The sequence below is a fragment of the Mus pahari genome, chromosome 16 (assembly GCF_900095145.1).
Source record: "Mus pahari chromosome 16, PAHARI_EIJ_v1.1, whole genome shotgun sequence".
Lineage (NCBI taxonomy): Eukaryota > Metazoa > Chordata > Mammalia > Rodentia > Muridae > Mus > Mus pahari.
The window spans coordinates 17,365,480-17,391,828 of NC_034605.1; the positions used below are offsets into that span (position 1 = coordinate 17,365,480).

Sequence of the window (26,349 nt, forward strand, 5' to 3'; positions counted from 1 at the left end):
ACACACACACACACACACACACACACACACACACACACACACACTAAGTAACTAAAAAATTCTCAATTGGCCCTAAGTTTTCCAGCTTTTCTTTATAATCGTAACTGTAGAAAGGTAGATTATTTTAAAGATTTGCTTCCTTTTACTCTGGATCCTGGCAAGATCAGACTTCTGCTTCTTCGAATGTGTTTTTGCCATTCCAGTGTGTGCAGCCTGTTTTAATGTGTGTCCCCTCAGTAACTCATTCATCAGGAAGCACACATACATCATACATCGCTTAGAAAAAAACGAACCGAGGGTTGGATCCTAAGTTATGTAAAGGGCAAAAACCAATATCTATTCTATATTACTTTGGGTATGTAGAAAACTGTGTCTTCAGATGGATCTCTTCTCTGAGGAAAATGCTTTCCATTTGCCTATGTTTCATGAGGTTTATAACCTCTGCCTTTTTATCAACAATTTACTGCAGATATTGATGAATGTTCAGAGCAGCCTTCCCGCTGTGGGAACCATGCAATCTGCAACAATCACCCAGGAACCTTCCGCTGTGAGTGCGTAGAGGGCTACCACTTCTCAGACAGGGGAATATGTGTGGGTAAGTTCTGTAAGAAATTTTCCTGGGGAAGCTAGCTCTATGGGAAAGGCCCCGTTACAGGTTTTGATCCTGGTGGGGAAGTGGATACCAGTTCCTACGGTCAGAGAGGGGCTGGTTACAAGGGGGATAAGAAGACGCTCTGCCACAGTCATGGCTGCCAGGATTGAGAGTGTCCTTATAATATATACACCGCCACATGCTAGCGATACATCACCTCACCTGCTGTAAGCTTTCTGTGGCTCTTGCTTCTTACACATTTGCTTGGCTCACTTTCAGCATATACTTAATGGCAATTGAAGTCGTTAGGCTTCATTCTCTGTGTCATTGGCAGCCATGGAATTCATGGCCGTCTTTAAGTACCTTTATGTCCTTAGCTGTCTTAGATTGAATTCTACCTGAGTTACATCAGAAAGGAAATCCTACTTGGCAACATTCCGTTTATAATCTTAATTTAATAAACCACAAGCCAAAGCATAGCTTTTAAGACTTACTAGGGTACATTGATTTTATTAATTCATTAGGCCAATTATGTTCTTGATTGATGTTGATAAGGAAGATACTGGGCCAGCCAAGAAGAACAAAGTTTTTGAAATGTCACCCCCCCACACTGGATATTATTTCCATGATATTTTTAAATTTTGAGACAGGGTCTCATGATATGATCATAGGCCAGCCTCAAACTCACTGTGTAGTCAAGAGTGACCTTGAACTTATCTCCCCACCTCTACCCTCTAGAACACGGGAATGGCAGGCATGTATCACCATGCCCAGTTTATTCAGTACTGGGGGTGGAACCCATTACCTCATACACTCTCAGCAAGCACTCTCCCCATCCTTTATGCCCAGTCCAAGTTCCAAGAACTGTAGCTCCAAGATTCTTGAAGATTCCCAGATCTACAGGCTAACATGATGAACAGGGCATGCATGTCTGCATGAGTCAAAACAGAAACCAACTGTGCCAGTCCTTGTCCTGTCCCTGTGTGCTCCCTGGCTGTTTACTGTGTAGTTCACATGTGTTCTCTTTGCTCTGTCCCAGAGCTTGGATGAGGAGCTAAGGCCTGGATGAGGTGGTGTCTGTAGGGCGGGAGGGAACAGGCAGTTCTCATGATTTGAGTGGGACCCAAACATCTGTGCACCCAGGAGGCCAGCCCTGCATTGCACAGAGCTGAGATTTTTAGCTTGCTGTGTTGAAACTATTTTTTTTTTCTGTCTTAGCAGAGAACATCAGTTTTCTTGGCCTGACTTTTCCCTGTGAGGTTTGGTCTGAGGGAGGTTCTCAAGTTTGCTTTTAAGGCAACACCACTGCATCCCTCATTGGCTCAATATGGGTGGTGGACTGTGAAGAGTTAGATCTCACTGAGATCTAACCTGGGGTCTATGTGAAAGAGGCAGGTTGGCCTGGGTCTGTCCATTCCCTAAGGCCGCACTCAATAGAGAGCAGAGGTGGGGTGGGGTGGGGGTGAGTGACTGGGGCTATGTCAATGTCTTCTCCCAGACATCAGTTCTGAGCAAGAAACACAACCTCCCAGGCCTTAGCACTCCATCTTCAAAACGAGGCGATTGGACACGATCATTTTTTAAAGCATGCGGAATCCTTGGAGGTGCCTCAAGGAGCTGCCTAGGAGGGCACAGAGGAGTCACAAGCCAATTCTTGTCCTCATCCCTGTCCAGCCTTCCATTTGTCTATAGATCAAATTCTGCATAATCTGTTTGAATAAAGGATTCCACTGCTCAAAAACAAACCAGGCCTGCAACCCTCTGTCATTTCAGCTACTTGGGAGGCTGAGGTGGGGTTGATCACAGATCAAGGTTTCCTTAGCCTACAGAGTAAATTCAGCCTGGGCTAGAGATGCAGCTCATTGGTAGAACACATCAAGAGCATGAAACCCCAGGTTCAATGGTAGGAGAGGTGACTACATGGAATGGTATGGTCTGGACCCAGGCAGCATTGTCCCTTTCTCAAAGCACCACTGAGCCAAATCACTGGTGTGTAGAGAGCTTGGAAGGGTACCTGCCTGCTCTGAGACTTTCTTCTAAAGGCACACATTCATTTCTTTGTTCTCAAGCTGCCGAGGACCAACGTCCCATCAACTACTGTGAAACTGGTCTCCACAACTGTGACATCCCCCAGCGAGCCCAGTGCATCTATATGGGTGGTTCTTCCTACACCTGTTCCTGTCTGCCTGGCTTCTCTGGGGATGGCAGAGCCTGCCGAGGTATGTGGTAGCTCCACATTTCCCTGTGTACCCTGAAACAGGGGCCTAGGTAGTACTTACTTCGTGCTAATTGTCAACACACCCTGTGTATAAGGAACATGTGCTCCTTTTGTGCCATTGGACAAGGGGGTGGCCTTTTCTATCTTGCCAGCAACTGGAACTATGCATTTTCTTGGATAGTTGTCCTCACATGGGACCTGCTTAGCTCCCCCTGACTCCAAGGCAGCAGTTAGGTAGTTCCTCTTTCCTGGGAACAGAGGCTGGCTTGTTTTTAAAAACACAAACAGTCCTTGCTTGTGAAGAGCTTAACATCCATCTTTGTATGTAAAGGGTTTGCTTTTACCTGTGCAAGAAGCAAAATTCCCAGTTTGAAGACAGAGAAGAAATGACATCATAGAATTTTTCCAGGCTTGGGATCAGCCTACAGTTAGCTGCCGGGGGGCTTGTAATGGTAATTAACAGCATAACTTAGGGCTCTTGGTTTGTAAAATTATACAACATTATACTGAACCCATTGCATTTAGTTCAGCAAAAACTTCAGAGATTCTGTCTCTTCTATTGTTGACTGTGTAACTTTTCTCTGTAAACACTCAAGAGTTTTAGGCACTCCTTATTACAATCAAGAAAGAACATCTGACAGTGCACATTTTTCCCTTTTGTAAGTTCGATGTTTCCTGAAAACATTATCATCACGTGAAACACATTTGTAAATGTACTAGATAGAAGTTGGGGTATGAGTGTCTCAAAAATTAACATTTAGTGAGTTTAAAGTCCCTGGTCTCTTAACTAGAAGCAGATTCACGTAGATTTGAGTGTGTGGATTAAATTATTGTATCAACCACAAATTCTGGAAGCAATCACATGGTCTCTGGGCCTGTGGGCTGTTTTGCAGATGTGGATGAATGCCAGCACAGCCGATGTCACCCCGATGCCTTCTGCTACAACACGCCAGGCTCCTTCACATGTCAGTGCAAGCCTGGCTATCAGGGGGATGGCTTCCGATGCAAACCTGGAGGTAAGATGCGGGTGTTAGGAGTCGACGGCCTATTGTTCATAAGCTTTGATGACCTGGGGAGAAGGGGGTGTGAGGAAGTGGTCCATGGAAAGTTCTCAGAGTTCTGTACTTTGGAGATTAGACCACAGGCCTTACTGCAGAAGCACATAGCACACAGCTTTAGGGGATACCTCAGAGGACCCAAAGCCATGCTAGAATTTTAGATTGTTTTGGTTCCTAGGTACTAGAGTCAGTAGCACAGGATAAAAACTGGGCATTGAGCTTTATTTACCAGAGTACTGTAGAGAAACAGAGCCAAGAGAATATATGTTTATATATGTACACACACACACACACACACACACACACACACACACACATACACTTATAAGACATTGAATCTTGGGGCTGGAGAGATGGCTCAGTGGTTAAGAGCACTGACTGCTCTTCCAGAGGTCCTGAGTTCAATTCCACCAACCACATGGTGGCTCACAACCATCTGTAATGGTTAACCTCTTCTGGTGTGTCTGAAGAGAGCAATGGTGTACTCACATACATAAAATAAATAAATAAATCTTTAAAAAGAAAAAAAAGGAATTGAATCTTATTATTTTGAAGACCGTCAAACCCTAGCATCTATTTTCAGGAATCAGGGAACCCAGGAAAGGCAATACCTTTTAGTTCAGGTGTGAAGGCCATAGAACCAAGAAAGCTTATGGTAGAATTCCAGTCCAGAAGCTAGTAACCTTGTGACCCAGAAAAGACTTATGTTTGGTTTGATCAAAAACATAGGAAACAAATGATTTCTGGTTTACAGGCTATCAGACAGAAACCACCTTTCTCTGTCTCTGTCTCTGTCTGTCTCTCTGACTCTCTGTCTCCCTGTCTCTCTGTGTCTGTCTGTCTGTCTGTCTATCCCCCCACCCCACCCCATGGGTCTTACTATGTAGCCCTAGTTGTCCTGGAGCTCCCTATGTGAACTAGACTGGCCTTGAACTCACAGAGAGTCTCCTAACTCTTCTACCAGAATGCTGGTATCAAAGTCATGTGCTACCACGTCTGGACAAGAGTTCTCTCAGAAGAGGAGCAAGTTTTTCTGTGTTCTGTTTATGTCTTTATATGACTGGATGAGGCCAGAAAGAACAATGTACATAGAATGTCAACCTAAATAATGCTACCCGGAAACACTCAGGATGACGTGACCAAATGTCTGGGCATCCCGTGGTTCTAGCCACATTGACATAAGATCAGCAGAAGCCTGGGAGTGTTGGGGAAATGGAATGTGTGATGAGGAGATGGGATGAAGGACCCAAGATGGGGGTAGGTTTAACTAAAGTATGGAATGTTTTACATCACCTGTTACCCGACCTGAGTATGCAGCTTTGGGAGTTGCTGCTTACCTGAGGCTTGAGTGGCCCTTCCTTGGCCTTGGCGTGTAGGCACCCAGAAGCCTCAAGCCAGGTTAGGTTTGAGAGTAGGAACTGGTAAGACTCTCAGGAAATGCTGCTGAACAAATGTGCATAGTTGGCTGCCAGCTATACAGAACCCACTAGGCATATCCAGTGTCTGTGTTTGTCAGTTTTCAGCTGAGGGAACAAAATACCCAAGACATCAGCTTGAAGAAGGGAAGTTTTGTTTTGGTTCACGGTGTGGGATCATTGTCGATCGAGGTTGCTTTGGGCTGGATGAGGCAGAACATCGTGGTGGGGAGCACGGGGCAAAGCTGAGGACCTCACTGGCAGCTAAGAAGCAGGAAGAGAGCGGAGTGTGGTGAGGTGGCTCAGCAGGCAGAGTGCTTGCTGCCCCGAGTCTGGCAACCTGAGCTTGACCCACTGAAGACATGGTGGGAGGAAAGACTTTCACAAGTTGTTCTTTGGCCTCCACGTGTGCTCTCTCACATGAGCTTGCGTGTGCACATGAAAACACACACAAACACATGCATGAACACACGCATGTACACACACACACACACACACACACACACACACTGCTTTAAAAAATGGAAAAAAAAATCACTGCCAAAGGAGAAGAGGGCCATCTTCTGTTTCTGAAATTATGGGTTGTGACTATAGCTCTGCCCACGGATTTTGATGGGAGGGACACATAAAGAAGCAGTCCTGGTCACTTGAGCCGAGTGAGGTGTTCCAGCTGCTGTTAAAACAGCCAGCATTCATCATTTCTGTGGGCTGGTTTCACATCTCCAATTCAAAGAGAAACAGATGTTTAAGTTTTTCTTTCTATTTTTTTAAAAGTCTGACTCCTTGCCCTGTCTTTAAGGCTCTGTTTACTAAACAGAGACAGATGTAGACCTGTAGTCTGGGCTGTGGCCATGGGACACTGATCATGCCAATAAGGACCGTCTGCTAAGATGGCTTATTTATTTAATGTTGTTCTCAGAAGAAAGCCAACATCCGGTTATATACCCAAGGGGGCACGCCCTAGAAATGTACAAGAATGTTTATGTATCATTGATAATCAGAAAATGATTTAAATATCTAGCAACAAGAAGAATGGAAAGATGAATTTTAGTTTAAATTGTACTATGAAGTAATAGGCAACAGCCAAAACAAATGGGCTGCAGTAATAGATAAGCCTCAAAAGATTATGTTGAAATACATTATAAAAGGTTACACACACACACACACACACACACACACACACACACACACACAAACACCCCCCCACACAAACACACACACACAAACACACACACACAAACACACACACACAAACACACACACACAAACACACACACATACACACACACACAAACACACACACACAAACACACACACACAAACACACACACACACGCTGAATAAATGTGTTTTGTTAATCTGTTTCATTTTGTTGTAGAAGGGGGATATAGCCTAGTGGTAGAGTGTTTGCCTAGCATATGTGAAGTCCCAGCTTCAATCCCCAACAGAGAAGAAGAAGAGGGGAAGGGGGACGAGGACTCATTGCAGGGGAGGGAACTTTAGGAGGTAAGGCTGGAGATCATAGGTTATTGAAGGGAATACTGGAATGCCAGCTTCTTCCTATTCTTGCTTTTTGGCCACCATGACGTGACTCATCTTCCTCTACCATGAATCCCCCGCCATGAAGCTATGCGTCACCACAGACGCAAAGACAAACAGTAAGCCTCTTCTTTGTTTCCATAACAACCACTTCTCCCCCAAACTCCCTGAGAAATGACTCTCACCTTCCCTCCCACCTAGACGCTCTGAGGCCTTTCATGGCTCTCGGCTCATGGCAGTTTCCAGTGAGTGTTCATAACACAAATAAAGCAGATAAGCAGTCTGAGAGTCCCCCAGGGTTTTGGTCTGGGAAGAAGTTATCGTGTCATTTCCCACAGTGGCAACAGCAGCACAGACTAGCCTTTCCTGGTGTTTAATGCCTTTTTCTGTTTCCTCCTCATTGTCTGCCCTTTCCTTGTTGCCTGTCCATTGCCTCTTCCTGAGCTTCCCTCCCATCCGGCATCCTTGGGCTCATGTTGGGCAGAGGTTTGATGTATTCACAAGTAGACACCTAATGTTTTTATTGTAATTGGTGTTCTTCGGAAATAGCTAGGGATTTCAGGGTAAGGACCATGTTGGGGACATTGTATTCTGTCCTTTTAAATTCTCATTCTGGGAACCATAGCCATGCTGGGCAGATGTGTCTCTTCAGCAGCTAGTGATGTCCAAAGCCAAGAAAGAATGGGTACCATTCATGGCATCCACCTTGCTCTATTCACAGATCTGTGTCATGAGTTGTGCTAGAGTCTGTGTAGTCAATGGGAGTAGCTGGGCCCTACAAGGAGCTCACACTGTATAGGAAGCAAGCGAATGGGTGGCACCCCTGCACATAAATTTCCCTCTGAGTAGACACGGGCTTCCCATCGCGGGCTGTCCTCTGGCAGAGAGGCTCGGCCCTTCTTAGCTACTCCCTCTCTCCTACTCCAGAGCTGCACTGACCATTCCTTTGACAGTATCACAAATGTGACCAAGAGAACAAATAGCATGCAAATCTAGGAACCACACATGGACTGCCTCTTCTCTTTCCCCATTTCCTCTCATCCTCTTCGTTGCCATCTCAAGAAAAGCCACCCCAGATTTCCTGTCTGCTCTCGGACGTATCAAGAGACCATTCGTTCCTTCTCACGGCTGAGCCAGACAGAAGAAATGGTTTGTCTGATAATCATTTTACTAACCAGAAATAAACTCAGAAAAAGTGACCTCTTGACTCTATTGTCCCCACCCCATCTACCAGGCCCTTGATGCAAAATTCCCTAGGGTGTTAATCCTCGTACCCTTTGCTTCTCCTGCTACCTGTTTGCCAGACTAAGGATTCACTGGTGGGAATCTGCGAGAGCACATCGTGTTTTATAAACACTCTGTTCCCCAAGTTCTATTTCCTGACTTAGAGTTGAGGTTTCCTTTCCTTCTACGTTCAAGATAATTCTAAAAGTATTACAGTCTATTCCACATGATTTGAACTTTTGAATGCCCAACAGGATATCAACACAAAAGCCTGTCTGCCACATAAAATGAAATCGCCCTCACTCTCGCAAATGCTCTGCTTGGGGCCTGGGGTCATAGCTCAGTTGGCAAAAAAAAAAAAAAAAAAAAAAAGAGGACTTCAGTCTCTAGAACTTGCATTTGAAACTGGACACATTCGTGCTTGAAATTGTAGTGCCAAGGAAGCAGAGATAGGCGGATCCTAATCAGAAGGCCTCATGCTGAGTAGTCTGCCCCAAAAATAAATAAATAATAATAATAATAAAATAACTGAGGAAAACCGAAGATTGACATCTGGCATCTACACACATGCACACAACTGTACTCACACACACATGCACACACATGCACACTACTCCCATGCAGACATATACTCAGAAGTTTCTGCTTGGTTGGAGACACCTAGAACATCAGTCCACTGTGGCTGGAAAAGCGGTTGAGGACAGAAATACTGAAAGGAGGACTTCTGGGGACTTTCAGACCGTTTCACTGGGTGTGTTAAGAAAGTAAGAATACGATTGTGCATGCTACCTTTTTCATTGATTTGACAATATGCTCAAGAAAACCAACTTAAGAAGGGGTTTATCTCGGCTCACAGCTTGAGGCGATGCAGGCCATCATAGTGGGGAGGCATAGTGATGGGAGTAGAAAGCAGCTGGTCACTCTTGGTCTGCAGTCAAGAGGCAGAGGGTCTACCTCATGTTGCCACTTACACTCAGGGTAGGCTTGATCTCCTCAGCTAATTCCCTCTGGAAGCACCCTCCCCCGCATGCCCACAGTTGGGTCTCCTAGGTGATTCCAAACCCAGTTACACTGACAATGAAGATCCACGGCCATCATGGTATTATTGTCTTCACTGTGTGGGAGCCAGCCTGACTGAAGGGAAGGCGGTTGCAGAAACTCAAAAGGCCAAAAGGATCGGAGGCGCTGGATCAGGAATCCACAGGCTTCAGTTGTAGCTGTGACTCTGAAGGGATCCCTTAATCTCTTTGAGTTTTAGTTTTGTTTTTTTTTTTTCCTTTGGTGTTAAAACCAAATTCCTATCCTAATGGGCATTAGATGGAAACTGGAGTAATGAGTCAAGAGTTAAGAGGATGTCAAAGCCAGCTCTAGCTCTGCACATTCAGGAGTTGTTTATTCTGTGTCAAGTTTTATTTTGCTTGAGACAGATTGTTCTTGAACTTCTAATCCTCCTGCATTAGCATTCTTCTAATTCTGAGATACCAGGCTTACTCCATTGCCCAACTTCCTAAGCTTCTTGCACAGCGTTATTTCCCCCACTTTGGGATCTGAGCTGTATGTTACACACCAGGCTTCATGGCAGACATGGGCCTTTACTAGGGGGAAACGTGCAGAAACTGGTGAGTGTTCTCATGGTCTTGGGTCTCCAGACTCTTTGGCTTGGACTCAGTGTAGATCATATGAAGCTTGAGAGGGTGAAAGAAGAATTTAAGATGAACTTAACATACCTTAAAACAAAGCCCAGGGCCATCCATCAGTGGGAAACATGGTTGAAAAAATATGGGGCTTTTCTGTAAGATGCAGTGTTGTCCAGCTGTGGAAAGAAAGGGAGGATTGAGGGGCATCCCAGTGAGGATGGGCCTGGGTGGTCTGCTAAGAGAAGGAAGTCAGATGCAGGGCCACGTGTCCTGTGATCTCATTGGTACGAAATATACAGAATGGGGAAGTTCTCAGAAAGGATGGAGATTGGGAACTTTTAGGGTGGGAAGGAAGAAGAGAAGGAGACATGGCAGCATCTGCTCTCTAGGCACGAGGCTTCCTTTTTAGGATGATGAAATGGTTCAGATATAAACAGCCACAGCTGGTCATCACTGTGAAGGTGCCAAATGCCACTCAATCTCTCATTTAACATGGTTCCTTTTATTTTATATCTGTTTTGCCTTATTAAAAAAATTCAAAAGAATTGTGTAGGAAAGAAAATCTACATGTATAAATGATATTTTGATTTTTTTTCAAAGACAGGATACTACTACATAGGCAAGGCTGGCCCTGAAATCAGAGAAATTCACCTGTTTCTGCCTCTCAAGTGTTAGGATTTAAGGCATGTGCCATCATGCAGTCTTTAAAAATGGTGTAGCTTTTAAAAAGCATCTCTCTCTCTCTCTCTCTCTTTTTTTTTTTTTTTTTTGAGACAAGGTTAAGTTAGCCATGAACTCATGGCTGAAGGTGACCTTGAACTTCTGAGGCAAGGGCTCGTTGCACGGTATGCAAGCATTCTTATTAATTAAGCTATGCAAGCATTCTTATCAATTAAGCTACATCTCTGGTTCTCATCATGGTGTGTTTGAAAAGAAAAAAAATGAATACAAATCCAACGGTGACAGGTTACCTTTGTGGTCCAAGTTTGACAAGTAGCATTTGGGAACACCATGTTTGGCTCAAATGACACTCTGCTTTGCTTGTCACTGACAGAGGTGAGCAAAACCCGGTGTCAACTGGAACGAGAGCACATCCTTGGAGCAGCCGGCGCAGCAGATGCACAGCGGCCCACCCTGCAGGGGATGTTTGTACCCCAGTGTGATGAATACGGGCACTATGTACCCACCCAGTGCCACCACAGCACTGGCTACTGCTGGTGTGTGGACCGAGATGGTCGGGAGCTGGAGGGTAGCCGTAGCCCGCCTGGGATGAGGCCCCCGTGTAAGTAGACCACTGCTATGTAGGCTAGTGGACGTACTGCCTGGTCCCCCTGTTCACATGCTCCCAACTCTCCCTCTGTCACCTTTGCCCGGGTGGGCATGTTTCTGCTTATGAGGTCTGAGGATGCTCCATCCCCTAGCAATGGGCAGGTGCCCTCATTGATAGCTTTCTCCATTCAGTGGTAAAGATAATGTCGCTCCCTGAAGACAGAGGTATTGGTGCTCTTGCTCCAAACACTGCTTTGGCTCTCACGCCAGCCCAACATCCAGCCAGAACATAAAGAACCAAGTCATTGCATAAGATGGAGCAAAGCTACTGCTTTACCCCACTGGACCTGTGTACTAAACTTATGTTCTGCCCTGTCTTCTTTGTAAATGCCCTTTGACTGCCTGAAGGCATTCTGACTGTGGAATTTTCAGACAGAAAATGGGTATTATGTGGTTGGCTGTGCTGTTTGAATATAATAAATGTGACAAGATGTAGGATATGGGTGATATGTAGATGGGTGCATGAGCGCATATACACATATCTTCATATATATATGCACTTGTATGTGTACCTGTGTGCTCACACATGGGTGCATGGATGTGTCTGCATGCTTGAGTATTAGACTGCACCTGTGCAGTTATGTTATTCACAACCCTCATTCATTAACATCTCTTGCCCTCTAGGTCTGAGCACAGTGGCTCCTCCTATTCACCAGGGACCAGTAGTACCTACAGCCGTCATCCCCCTGCCTCCAGGGACACACTTACTCTTTGCCCAGACTGGGAAGATTGAACGCCTGCCCCTGGAGAGAAACACCATGAAGAAGACAGAAGCCAAGGCCTTCCTCCACATCCCTGTGAGTATCAGCTGAATAACCCTGGCGACAGTCCCAGTAATAGGGGCCTGGCTACCAAGATAGTTAATGACTGTATATAATATAATAGTATAATAGAATACCAAAATAAATAACGTAATGTAACACAATATAATTTAATAATAATGTGGTTAGTATCTACGTATAATATAATACAAAATATAATGTAGCATAATACCAAGATAATATAATAAATGACAATATAATAGTTAATAGCTAAGTATATGAGAGTATATAATAGCTAGGTATACTAGAGTTAATAGCTAAGTATACTAGAGTATATAATGTATGTTATCAATATAGTATGACACAACTATAATACCAACATAGTTAATAGCTATGTATAATATTATTATACCAAGCTAGTAGTTATATTTGTAATCTAATGTAATACAGTATCCATTTGTAAATATAATGTCAATTCTTTCTTGATTATAGTAGATCTTGAAGTCAGGGAGATTTGAATTCCTTTCTTAGACTGTTTGGACTATTTTAGATATTTACTTTATTTTTTAGGCAGTCTCATTCCATAGATCAGGCAAGCGTTGAACATGTTATTGTAGTCAAAGCCAGCTTTGAACTCTTGGCTTCTACCTCCTGGGTTCTGAGATTACAGACATGAGCAGCCACACTGCTGTTGTTGTTGTTCACATGTTCATGTAATATTCAAAATAAACTTCTTTTTCCATTAAAAAAAACCCAGCAACAATAAGAACAACAGCAGCAACAATAACAACAAAAACCCAGCCAGCCATGAGTGGTGGCTCGCACCTTTAATCCCAACACTCAGGAGGCAGATCTCTGTGAGTTCTAGGCTAGCCTGGTCTCCATAGGGAGTTCCAGGCCAGCCAGTGTTATGTAACAACAATTTAAAAAAAAAAAGGAAGAAGAAGAAGAAGAAGCAGAACCAAACAAGTTGGTAACTTTAACAAAGGAGACACTGGGTCACTGAAACCGTCACTAAGGGGAACTGGTGTCTTAGCAGTATTAAACTGCAGAATCCATTAACCTGATTTACCTCTTTCTAACTACTCAGGTCATCTTGAATTTCACTTGTTAATGCTTTGTAGTACTCACTGTAGGTTCTTGTACATTTGAAATGCTCGTTTTGGGGGCTGGAAAGAAAGGTCAAAGGTGAAAAGCACTTGCTGCTCTCACAGAAGACTCACTTGATTCCCAACACCCAAGTAATGTCAGTTCACAGACACTGGTGACTCCAGCTTCAGGGGACCCAACACTCTCTTCTAGCCTGCAAGGCCAGACACATAAGCATATACACATAGACAGAAATAAAAAAGATGAAAAAATGAAAATCAAGCTGGAGAGAAATATGCATGCACACATACATACATATGTGCAAGTGCAAACACAAGTTTATAGACAAGCATTTTTTTCTGAACTATATAGTTTCTATAATTCAATAATTAAGGATATGAATGGACAAAACATATTTACTTTATTTAAAACACTATCTGAGGATGTATAGGCATATGGGAGGATTCATGGCAACACTAGATAGTGGGGAAACTGCTCTCAATCACTGGTTTTACTTCCAGGCAAAAGTCATCATTGGACTGGCCTTTGACTGCGTGGACAAGGTGGTTTACTGGACAGACATCAGTGAGCCTTCCATCGGGAGAGCCAGCCTCCATGGTGGAGAGCCAACCACCATCATTCGACAAGGTAGGCAAGTAAACACTGTCCCTTTGGGTGTTGCTTCTAGTAGCCCACCCTGCTCTTGGCAGGAAGTGAAGGGTGGAGAGTAAGCTGCTTCCCTCATTCGCTCGTTCATTTGTTTGTTTGTTCATTTGTTTATTCGCTAGGAAGCAGGTCTTCTGCCTCTCCACTCTGCCCTTTTCATCTCCTCTGAAGTTTTCCATAGGCCAGTTGAGTCATTAAACCAGGGACTTTCTGGCTGGGGTTAAGTCTCAGGATAATTCAACTGAAACAAGGCAGAGGCCTGTGCCCTTCCTCTGGAAGCTTACATGGTCCATCTTTGTGCGTCATGCAACGAAACTCAACTTTCCATTTCTTCCTTTAGCCTCCAAACCTGCACTGGCTTCTCACAGAGTGCTCTACCGTGTGCTGCATGGGGAGTTTAATAAAAGGCAGTGGGCAGAAGGAATAGTCTAGAAACTCACTAGCATATTGACAGATACTCACCCAAAAGTTGAAGACTATTTTATCATTAAGATAGGATTTCATATGAACCAGGCTACCCTCATTATGTAGCTGAGGATGACCTTGAACTCATAATCTTTTCTGCTTTCTACCCCCCACATGTCAGGGTTATATATATGCACCACCACTCCGTTTGCTTAATTAATTTAATTAATATCTTCAGTCTAACATTCTCCCAACTGAGCTATTTTGGCTACTATTTACTTTAAACCAATGTTTGGCAGCCTTATCTAGTCTGAAACTCTTGCTTTTCTTGCCTCTTTCTCTCTGGCCCTGGTTTACAAGTGTGTATCACCACACCCAACTCTGAAAGTAAAGTCTATTCCCAAGGCACTGTTGGGGTTAAAGAGTGATTTCAAAATACAGCATCTTGGGTGGGGATAGTTTCTTTTCCCTACCGTAACACATCTCTCCTCTCCCTAGTTCTTGCTTGGAATCCAGCTAGCCAGGATCAACTCTCACAGAGAATTCTGTTTTGCTTAATATGATAAAGTGTATGTTGTGTCAACAGAGCCTAACTTAGACATTTAACCTTATCTAACGTGCCTGCTTGAATAAAGAAATCTGCAACATTTTAATACCTTCATTCAATAAATAAAGAATGCCTAGGCCCTCCGTTGCAGGCTTGTCATTCCAGCTGTTTGAGAGGCTGAGGCAAAAGGGGTCACATGTTCCAGGTCAGTCGGGGCAGCTTGTAAGACCCTATCTCAAAATAAAAAGTTACAAGAGGACTGAGGGACATAGTTCAGTGCTAAAGCCTTTGTGTAGCATGTGCGAAGCCCTGGGTTCAATCTTCAGTTTAAAAACAAAAACAAAAACAAAAACAAGAACAAAAAACCATTTCACATGAAAAGGTCCCCAGTACTGAAATAGTCAAGGAACTTGAGTGGCTTCAGTCCTGACTTATCAGATCTGGGAATATTTGTGCTCAGAAGGTGTCGTCATGCTGACATAGCTGTATGAAGCTCTGCTGGAAAGCATTCGGCTTCTAATCTAGGAGCCCCCTAGCAGTTAATATTCTGTAAGCATCCACCCCTTGGGCGTTTCTCCTCCTCCTCACTTCCATTTTAGATATAAAACCCCAGGAATCAAGCCGAGGCTGACTGAAACACCCCTGGCTTTGCACTTGGCTCTTGAATCCCCTTTCAGAAAGCCAGTGGGCTGTTTAAATGATCTCGGTTCGCCTTCAAGCTCTGGTTTATGAAGAGGACTTTGAAAACACCTTTTACCCGCTCTGTTGGAAATGTTGTTGCTACTATCTGATTTCAAATCCTAGTGGAAGAGGGGAATAGGTCACTGTCTGCTATTTCCTGTTGCTTTTGGCACCGGAAATCAGCCAAGGGACCTTTAAGCACAGTGCGAGCTGTAAGAAAGGCCAAAACTGACTAACTGTGAAAGAACACAGAATCAGCCAAACATCTTAACTGAGACTGACTTCCAGAGAGTTTCTGGGGGTACTTGAGACACGGGGTTCTTCTCCTGACACCTCCTTACTAGGCATCATACTCAATTTTTTTTTCACATAGCAGTAAAGGAAAATCTATTCCCTTGCCACCTCCTTATTCAGCAACATAGGCAAATAGTGTTTGTGTGTGCATGCATGTGCCCTCAGTGGTTTGAGATCAGGACCAGCATCGTGTCTGTGTGACATAAGCTCCTGACAGGCTTCCTCTGGATGCTCAGTGAAGATACTGGGCAACTCCCATCCCTGCAGCAGCAGGAGCTGCTCAGGGAATCCCACAGGATGCACTCATTCCAAATTCTTCCCCGATTGAGTGGCTGCTGGTGTGTGTGTGTGTGTGTGTGTGTGTGTGTGTGTGTGTGTGTGTATGTGTGTGTGTGAGCTCCTGGGAGACAATTCCATTGTTCTGGGACCTCTTATGGTGTGGGAAAGAGCTTAATACTTTAAACAGTTCTTCTTTGGATATGAATAATAAACCATATGAACATTTTATTTATCCGAATCACTGTCCTCTGGTTGGGCTCCTGTCAGAGGCTTGTGCGTGGGTTGTGTGTATGTGTGAGTTGGAGCTGCACACACATATGCATGTCAGTATCCGGTAAATGCCACAATCACTCCCCACAACCCTAAACTGCCCCCCCCCCCTTGAAACAGGGTCTCTTATTGAACCTAGAGCTCATCAATTGCACTACCCTGGGCAGCCAAAAGGCCCCAGAGATCCTCTTGTCTGTGCTTACCCAGTGCTGGGATTACAAGTGGCTTTGCCACGCCTGGCTTTTATGTGGTGCTGGAATTGAACTTAGATCCCCATGCTTGCACAGCCAGCGCTTTACCAATGGATCCATCTCCTTAACCCCCAACAGAACCTCTGCAGTCCTTACGCTAGTCTCTGTTCTAGGAAAGGCTGAGATGAGAGGTTGACTTGCTTGTGTATGGATGAGAGAGTGCAGGGGTGATTTTCTCAAATGCCTGATGCCTGGGGTAGCACAGGTTCCCTTCCTACTTACACTCCAGCCAAGCTAAATGACCCTCAGTCCTCTGGTTAGGACAGGGGGAGGGTCTCAAGAATGCCAATACATCCTACAATGTCATTTCGTATTTTTTAGCTTACAGTGACTTATATGGAATATTGGTTTCACAGTGCCAATCTGTGTCTTGATTGCTATTGCAATCAAGTGGGAAGTATAATTTGTAGTCATCAAACACCTCCTTTTTTGTTTGTTTGTTTTGTTTTTCCCGAGACAGGGTTTCTCTGTGTCGCCCTGGCTGTCCTGGAACTCACTCTGTAGACCAGGCTGGCCTCGAACCCAGAAATCCACCTGCCTCTGCCTCCCAAGTGCTGGGATTAAAGGTGTGGGCCACCACTGCCCAGCTTCACACACTTCCTTTCTACCCTTTATATTTGTATCTAAGTACTAAGAGTGTGATCAGCAGTACCATTCCCTGAAATGCCTCCCTGTCCTGTAATTGCTAAGGAGGAAAGATCTACCTTCCATCCTCACTTAAGACTCCATGCCTCCTGTTTGTCTTAGATAAGCTCTGGCTTATTTACCTCCTTCCTCATTTCACTGAGGGCCACTCCCTCACTCTCACGGTGTCTGGCCATATAAAATTAATCACAGCCCACCTCGAGCCGCTTGCAGTCTTCTTCATGCCTGAAAACACTTATGCAAGATCCTTATTTGATAAACTCTGGTTGGTCCTTCAGGAACTAGCTTCCACTTCCCCAGAACCCTTCCCAGGTGAACTCAAGCTGATCCTGCATCTGCACCTGCCCATAGAAACTAGACCTCAGTTTGAAATGTGGTTGGCTGTGGGCTTCTTAATGGACAGGGCTCTATCTTTGTCATAGTGACTCTCCTGGTTCCCAGTGTGGTACCCAATGGATGGGTGAGGATGGTTGAATTTGTCACTTGAAAAATTGATCATCTATCTTATAATGGTAAGAATTTCACATCCCCACCTGGTTTCTCAAGGTTTGAACACCATGTGGAAGACAACAGAATAATCAGAGAGCTCTTAGGCTGGGATATGATCCAATGTTTGCTTCCTTCCAGATCTTGGAAGCCCTGAAGGCATTGCCCTTGACCATCTTGGTCGAACCATCTTCTGGACGGACTCTCACCTGGATCGAATAGAAGTTGCAAAGATGGACGGTACCCAGCGCCGCGTGCTGTTTGACACGGGTTTGGTGAATCCCAGAGGCATTGTGACAGACTCCGTAAGAGGGTATGTTTGCCTACACATGTGTCTGACTTTTTTTTTTGTTTTGTTTTTAGTCTCTGGCTTTTCTGGATGATCTCTGGTGAGGTTCTAATGCCAGCCTTGCCCCCCTGAGCCGTTTCATCCATGCAAGATGAAACAGGGTCTACCAGCCGATGAGATGCTGGCACGCTCAGCACAGTGCTGGCACCTTACCATGTTCCAGTTTCACAATTCTGTCAAGAAACTTTGTAGGGTGACAGCTCAGAAATTGAGTAATCTCTAGATAGATTGAATGTGAACTAACACTCCAATTGCATGAATGCTGTAGAGTGTTGGGTTGGCCTAACCATCCCCCTGGCACTCCTTGTTGGAGCAGCTGTGGCTTGAGCATCATGGGGTCCTCTTCCTGAGGGATTCTTCAGCCTATTGCAGCTTTCTCTCTTTTCATCCCATGGCAAGCTCTCAGTCTTACATCCTAGGCCCCAGCTCCTAGAGACCGTTTCCTTAGAGACAATATTCCTCGTGTTGAGGCCATTCCACTGCCTCATGCACAGCAGACAACTCCACCACTCTCTGCTGGTGGTGGTTCGAATCTTGCTTTAGGCAAATCACATTGCTCCACTGTGGCCTCCTGCATAGGTTTATCACCCAGGGAATTACAAGGAGTGCAGGCTATCTAGCCAGAGAGACCCAGAGATTCCATCTCCTTCTCAGCACTGGGATCACAACTCTCAGTCACCACACTCAGCTTCTTGTTTTGTTTTGTTTTGAACCCAGTGCTGGGAATTGAACCCAGGTCCTCACTTTGCCCATTGAGTTTTTTCAAGATACTATGAAGGAAATATTAAAGGAGATCTGTTAGTGACAAATAACCCAATTTGAACAAAGAGCCAAGTAACCCTAGAATCCACCTCAGCATCCCAGGATCTCACTTAGCTGATGATCACTTCCTACCTAGCGCTTCCCTTTACAGCGCTCTCAGAATCTTGCTTCTTCTTTCCGCTTTGAAACCTCTTCCAGGAACCTTTATTGGACAGATTGGAACAGAGATAATCCCAAAATTGAGACTTCTCACATGGATGGCACCAACCGGAGGATTCTCACACAGGACAACCTGGGCTTGCCCAATGGCCTGACCTTTGATGCATTCTCAGCTCAGCTTTGCTGGGTGGATGCAGGTAACAGGGAGCTTGAGGTCATCTCTGCACATGGCTCTTCTCTGTCTTATTCTTCTTGCTTCAGAGTTGGCAAATCTCACCCACCACCTCTGTCTAGCGAATAAGCTCAAAACAAATTTTGCATTGTTAAGTGTTCCCATCTTAAGTCTTATAAATACCCAGTATCGTGCTTGCTTTTGCTTTTTGGCCTGCAGAACCTGAAATGATTGCTGTATGGCTCAATAAAAAATGGTTGACTCTTATTTTGGTGGGAGGTTACTGAGAATTGAATATATGCTGTATTTTCAGAGGTAATTGTGCATTCTTCATAGAGTCCCTGATGTGGCCCTGCTTCAGCTGTGCATGCAGGGTGTCCCTCAGGCTTGAGATGAGATGGGGAGAAAGACCAAGGAGGACCATCCTTCATATCTCTCTCTCTCTCTCTCTCTCTCTCTCTCTCTCTCTCTCTCTCTCTCTCTCTCTCTCTCTCTCTGAAAGTCTATAGATGAGTACCTTTTCTGCCCCACAGCTAAGTAGGACAAAGAGTAGGGTGTGAATGCTTACATGTGTATAGAAGCCTGTGATAGCCACCATGAAGGCATTAGTGGCAGGCCAGTCCCATGCTGATCAATCAGAGTTCTTCAGTGCCCTAACTTTGGGATGAAAGGTTCTGGAGAGACTTAGAAGGGAGGAACTTAAGCAAAAGCTAGAAGATGGTAGGGCCTTTTCTGAGACGAAGGGATGGGAAGGCCAGCACAGGCTGCCACTTCTCTGTTCTGGCTCCCCTCACTCCTCAGTAGGGCCAGGAGTGAGTGCCAGAACTCAGGTGGGTGTAGGCTGATGAAAGGGAAAAGACAGAAAACAGAGACAGAACACTAATGCTGAAGAGCCCGCCCTCTGTGTTCTCCAGGACATGCCATTGCAACACTGAACTCCCCCATCCTTGTCTTTCAGACTCTTGTTTTCTGACACAAAGGGCCCATTTCTTGCATGAACAATGACCCAACTTGTGTTTGCTTCACACAGGCACCCATAGGGCAGAATGCCTGAACCCAGCTCAGCCGGGCAGACGCAAAGTTCTCGAAGGGCTCCAGTATCCTTTCGCTGTGACGAGCTATGGGAAGAATTTGTACTACACAGACTGGAAGACGTACGTAGGCTGCCGTCATGCTGGCTGGGCCGAACTATGACCCTTCCCTTGTCTCTATGGAGGTCTTTGCCTCTTGTCTTTTCTCCTGACCGTTGACTCTCCAGTGATCCCCCTTCTTCCCGGCTGTCAGATATGGAGGAGGGTAGAGGAAGAGGGATGTCTAATTTCAGAGGGGAGCAGAGGTGCCATTTATCATACCCAAACCTGGGACTTCCTGAGCACGCCTGTTCTTTCCCCAGGAGCTACCTGGGGTCACATGGCTGGAGGTCTCTTTGATTATGTCATACCTCTACATCAATGTCGTTTTTATTTTTTATTTTTATTTTTTTATTTATATTTTCTTTATTTACATTTCAAATGCTATCCCAAAAGTTCCCTATACCTTCCCCCTGCCCCTGCTCCCCTACCCCCACTTTTTGGCCCTGGCCTTCCCTTGTGCTGGGTCATATAAAGTTTGCAAGACCAAGGGGCCTCTCTTCCCAATGATGGCCGATTAGGCCATCTTCTGCTACATATGCAGCTAGAGACACAAGCTCAGGGGGTACTGGTTAGTTCTTATTGTTGTTCCACCTACAGGATTGCATCCCCCTTCAGCTCCTTGAGTGCTTTCTCTAGCTCCTCCATTGGGGGCCCTGTATTCCATCCACTTGGTAATGACTGTGAGCATCCACTTCTGTGTTTGCCAGGCACTGGCATAGCCTCACAAGTGGCCACTATATCAGGGTCCCTTCAGCAGAATCTTTCTGGCATGTGCATTAGTATCTGGGTTTGGTGGCTGATGATGGGATGGATCCCCGGGTGGGGTAGTCTCAGGATAGTCCATCCTTTCATCTTAGCTCTAAATTTTGTCTCTGTACCTATATCCTTTCATGGGTATTTTGTTCCCTATTCTCAGGAGGAATAAAGTATCCACACGATGGTCTTCCTTCTTTGTTTTCTTGTGTTTTGCAAAATGTATCTTGGGTATTCTAAGTTTCTGGGCTAATATCCGTTTTTCAGTGAGTGAATATCTAGTGACTTCTTTTGTGATTGGGTTACCTCACTAAGGATGATATACTCCAGATCCATCCATTTGCCCAAGCTGGCTAAGAGAACCTATATGTCGCCTGGAACTTAGAGCAAAGGGGAGAGTTACGTTGTTTTGGCCCTTATTTAAAAAAAGCCAGTGAACTACAGGCTTGACCCAGCCTAGGGGGAGGGAGAAACAGATACACAGAGAGCAAGACCACCATGTCTTTTTCTCTTCCAAGACATAGAAGAGGCTGCCTAACCCCACGGAGAACAGTTCAAGCCATCAGATGCATGTTCATTCTGTGCTTGGGTGCTTTGCAGGAATTCAGTGATTGCCATGGACCTTGCTATATCCAAAGAGATGGATACCTTCCACCCACACAAGCAGACCCGGCTATATGGCATCACCATCGCCCTGTCCCAGTGTCCTCAAGGTAACATCCATGCTGCTGAATGAGGGTCAACACTCAGAGTCCCTAAGAGAATCAGGCTGGCCTAAGTACACCCATGGCCTGCTTCCTATAGCTTTCTCAGCCTGGATATCCCTTGCTGAAGGATTCTTGGATTTTTTCCACCTCAAGGAACTTAATCTAGAACCTCCTTATAGACATAACCCAGAAGTGTATTTCTGTCGTGATTCTACAAAGTTGATAATCAAGATTAACCATACACCTCCAAATCAGGAATGCATGTACTTGCCTGTCTTATTTATGATAAAGAAACAGCAGCTCAACGTGGCCCTTTGAACCCACAAGGAGGTTAATGGGGAGCCTGATATAGGTACCAAGTCAGTCAGAGGTAAGATTATGATGCTGATTTCCATCTTTTCCAGGCCACAATTACTGCTCAGTGAACAATGGTGGCTGTACCCACCTCTGCTTGCCCACTCCAGGGAGCAGGACCTGCCGGTGTCCCGACAACACCCTGGGAGTTGACTGCATTGAACGGAAATGATGTCAAGAATTCCTTGTTCCTTCTCCAAGTATTTCATAGTAACACCCAACTTGAAGTGACTTGATCCAGACTGAAAGGTGTCCTGCAGTGGAGTGACCACTAGGCCCAGATTAGCCTAGCCGGAGCCCTCATAACCTCTCCTTAACCTTCCCTAGAACAATTACCCTGAGCTCAGTAGTGAGAAAATCTCTACCCTAACCTGAGGACAGGACACACACACACACATACCCCTTGATCTCAGTCTTTAGACAAGATTATAAAGTTCTGGATAAAAAGCCAAGGGTACATGCCTGCAACCCCAGCACTTGGGAGGTAGAGGCAAGAGGATTGGGAGGTCAAGGCCAATTATCTTGTCTGTGTAACAGGGTTTAGGAATAGCCTGAGTTATATGAGTCCCTTCAAAAAAAATTCAGGATGAAAATGATGTGTCCATTCTAGAGACATAGGACCTTTTGCTAATCCTAGACTCCCACATGGTAAGCAGACCCTCATAGACCTAAGGAAGTTACTTCTCAGTGGCATTACCAACTCAGATATTACCCCGTTTCTCAACATACCATCCAGATCCAGCTTAGGCGAGGTAATGAGTCAGACTTTTTCTTTGGTACTCGCATCTCTGTCGTTAGGCTCCCATCTAACTACTTTCCTGTTGCACACCTTCATTCTGCCCAAGACTGCTTTCAGTGCCTTCTCTGCCGTATGATCAAAGCCCAACCACATTCCAGGGATTCACGGTATTTGGTGGATGCTAAAAAGCAACCCCTCCCAAATTACAAAGTCCTGGCATTTCAACAGTGGCCATTGATAATCAGATAGGTAAGTCAAGGAAATGTCCTGTGAGAGGAGTTTGAAGTCAAGATGTTTGAAGATAGGGAGATTATTAACCTTGATATGTCTTGAATTGTAGCAAATTCTTCTTCTTTCGCAATGTACCTGTATTAGTATCTGGTCTGTGACGTCACGGGAATCTCCAGCCCACTCCTGGTACCAATTTTCAAGTCTTCTCACGGAGAGTTATCTGGAGTCCAGGCTGGGGTAGGACTTGGACAAAGTCGTGGCCAGACATAGTCCCTTACCTTCAGAATTGTGTCTTTGTTTCTCCCTCTCTCTGTGGCCCTTTCTGACTAGATCCTCATCTGAAGACACAATCCAGGAAGATCTAACTGGGCATTTCTACCAGTGGTTCAGATCCTTATGTGATCATCAGTATAGTTTGAGGGACTGCTGCTGCCTTCCATGTTTCTGTCTGTGATTCGTTTCAAAAATATCCTCTGGCCAGATGCATAGCTACTCTCTTGTCTGTTTTAAGGTGTCTGTGTTATTGATTCCATTCTGGGGACAACAGTATAAGCTTAGTAATCATTTGTTCTTTTCTTTTTTAAAATAAAACAAACCTTTCCCCCCCCCTCTTTCTTCTTTCTATTTACTATTATCTGTCATCTATCTATCTACTTATCTATCATCCATTTCTATCTATCTCCCTTTTTTCAGCTGCTTCCTAGACACTTGAAGCATTAGCAATTTTGGATTGAAAGTCAAGCATCAGAAGGTTCAGTTTGCATGGTGTAGGGTAAGGGCACAGACGAGACTCAGCCAGAACTATTACAAAGTGGTGGATGAGGATGGCGAACAGGAATGGAAAATCCAAGAAGAAACAACAGGGCTTAAAGGCAGCTAAAACTAAAAACCTTAAATAACAAAGTCAGAGAAAGATGGCGCATTTCCCAAAAGGATGCTTATCCTTGAAGGCATAAAAGAACTTGGCCTGGTGTTTTTCTTGGGGAACAGAACCCCCTACCTTCTTTTCTTTTAGTTTCACCATACTCAGCCCCCAGCTTCCACCTCAACCTGCCTAGATTGGACTGGGAATCTAAATTGGGAGGGAGTCTTTACTTAAATAATTGGAATTTAAAGCACAAAATTTAGGGAACATGTGATCCTTTCATGCAACCTCATAAAGTATCCCCCTAGTCTTTTGTTTTCTGCTTTGGTTTTTTTTTTTCTTTTTTTGTTGTGTTCCTCATGATATACATCTTTTATAACTTTTATTCATTTTTACTAGATTCCTTCTAAAATGTTTTACATGGTTAATTGTTAAGCTGTGGAAACCACTGAAGGTGCTTATTAATGGTTCTCCAGATGTATACAAGTATTGGATGATTCCTCGAGTTTACAGCTGTACAAATATTAGTGCAGAAAAATAATTAAAAAAAAAAACAACTGTTAAAAATAAAATCTTATTTTGATGTGTTTTTGTTGTTTTGTTCCACGACGGGGTGTTGCAGTATTGAGGCCTACACTTGACCTCAGACTCTCAATCCTCCTACCACAGCTTCTTGAGAACTGGAATCAAAAGCGTATGCTAGCCGGGTGTGGTGGCGTACGCCTTTGATCCCAGCACTCGGGAGGCAGAGGCAGGTGGATTTCTGAGTTCGAGGCCAGCCTGGCATACAAAGTGAGTTCCAGGACAGCCAGGGCTACACAGAGAAACCCTGTCTAGAAACAAACAAACAAACAAACAAACAAACAAAAAAGCATATGCTACCATAGCATAATGTTGGAGCTAGTTCATGATGGAAAGACAGAGACTTAATGGTTGACAAAACCTAGGGGACTTTACCTAAGACAAAACCCAAGACTTTACCTAAGATATTGTTCATTAGCCTCATAGTTCACAGAAGAGAATGGCTTTAAAATGAATTATATCCCCGACCCTAACTATATCCCAGTAAATTACTGTTATGGGCACCTTTTTCTTTTCTTTCTTCTTTCTTTCTTTTGTTTTTGTTTTTGTTTTTGTTTTTGTTTTTGTTTCTTTTTGTCTGTTTCTTTCCTTCCCATGCCTAGCCCTTTTTATAAGAACTCATATAGCATACTGGCCTCAGATTCTCAGTATATCTAAGAATGGCTTTGAACTTCTGATCTTTCTGTCTCTATCTCCTAAGCATTGGGAGCACTCAGGTACTACCCCAAGCCCAGTTTAGGCAGGGCTGGGAATCAAACCAACTACCAACCAGGGCTTCTTGAAGGCTAGGCAAACAATCTACCAAACCAGCTATATCCCAACTCTCCACTATTTTCCTTATTTTAGACCAATACATTTTCTGTTGCAGGGGAGTTTCCTGCCCCAGTGTGGAGATAAGCTGCCACACCCTTCTTATCTTCAGAAAGGGGAAGGGTACTTTTCTGACAGGGACAGGGCATGGGACCTGATCTGTTTCCATTTCACCAATGGGAGGTGCTACTACCCAGAGTCCCCATAATGGGATGTGAATGGTCTCTGAGTTGGACTGAGGGAAGGGGCCCAGGTAGGTCCAAGGTTCTCAAGAGCTCAGTGCTACAGAGCAAGGAATCTACACTTGAGGTGTCCCTGTGATGCAATGCCCTCAGTGCTAATAACAAGTACCTGCCTGCCTGTGAATGTTGTTTGAGGGAGATACCCTGTATGAGAACTAAAGTTCAGTGTCTTATTCTGGCCATAATTCAGCATTCTATCCAGAGGGCATAAAGGAAGATGCTAGAAAGGAAATCTCCGAGATCCATCCCTCCGTCAGAATCTGCAGCTGTCTTGGGCCCTGGGGTGTGGAACTTATACAATATCCACCTATTCTAATGAACAATACTTGGAACACCCAGGAGAGAGTGTGGAAGAGGCTAGTGAATTGTAGTTAATTTCAACCTTAGTCAAGCGTACCATTTCCAAACAGCTTAGCCCACGGCAGGAAGATCTTGGGGCAGTAACATATATTCGTGGTCTGGTTTACTGGATTCATCATGGGCAAATGATGGATGGAGAATTTTGCTCTCCAAAGAGCTGATACAGTCTAACACAAATTGGCTATGTTTTTTTTTTTTTTTAAAAAAAGAAAACATTTTAGTAATCCTTTAAGACGTTCATAGGTGAATGCAACATATTTTGCTCATGTTCACTTCCCATTTCCCCTCTAACTCCTCCCAGATCCGCTCCATCCTATCCCAACTTCCTGTCCTCTCCTTTTTTGTTGTTTTGAAATTACCCATCAAGTCCAATTTGTACTGCCTTTATATTCTTGGGTATAGGGACAACCACTGGAACAAGATTGATCTACCGGGCCCACACCCTTAAGGAAAAATTACTTTTCCTCTAGAACCGCCAATAGTTTCAGTCAGGGCTTGAGCTTATAGGCGCTGCCCTACTCTAGGCTGTAAGACTGACTGGCTTGATTCTTTGAAAACATCAAAAGAAGCAAAAAATAGCAATAGCTGTGCATCAAAGCAAGCTAACAAGAGAATAGAAGGCAACTTACAGGAAGGAAAAATGCTGACAAATGCGTTAGTCTTTGTTTTTGTTTTTGTTTTTGTTTTTTGCTTTTAATTTTATTTTAAATTTATTTTTACACTCCATATTCCATTCCCCTCATCC

General features: G+C 44.5%; 1 protein-coding gene across 1 annotated transcript in view; it reads left to right on the plus strand.

The window, feature by feature from the left end:
- Nid1 (nidogen 1) overlaps positions 1-24,182 on the plus strand; it is a 75,715-nt gene extending 51,533 nt beyond the window's left edge. The window contains exons 10-20 of the mRNA XM_021215559.2: positions 470-595; positions 2,662-2,811; positions 3,704-3,826; positions 10,738-10,965; positions 11,637-11,809; positions 13,384-13,510; positions 17,528-17,699; positions 18,696-18,853; positions 19,859-19,982; positions 21,315-21,427; positions 21,826-24,182. Coding sequence (XP_021071218.1) covers positions 470-595; positions 2,662-2,811; positions 3,704-3,826; positions 10,738-10,965; positions 11,637-11,809; positions 13,384-13,510; positions 17,528-17,699; positions 18,696-18,853; positions 19,859-19,982; positions 21,315-21,427; positions 21,826-21,947 — 1,616 coding nt within the window. The 3' untranslated portion in view covers positions 21,948-24,182. The remainder of the gene's footprint in view (positions 1-469; positions 596-2,661; positions 2,812-3,703; positions 3,827-10,737; positions 10,966-11,636; positions 11,810-13,383; positions 13,511-17,527; positions 17,700-18,695; positions 18,854-19,858; positions 19,983-21,314; positions 21,428-21,825) is intronic.
- Positions 24,183-26,349: the final 2,167 nt, after the last annotated feature.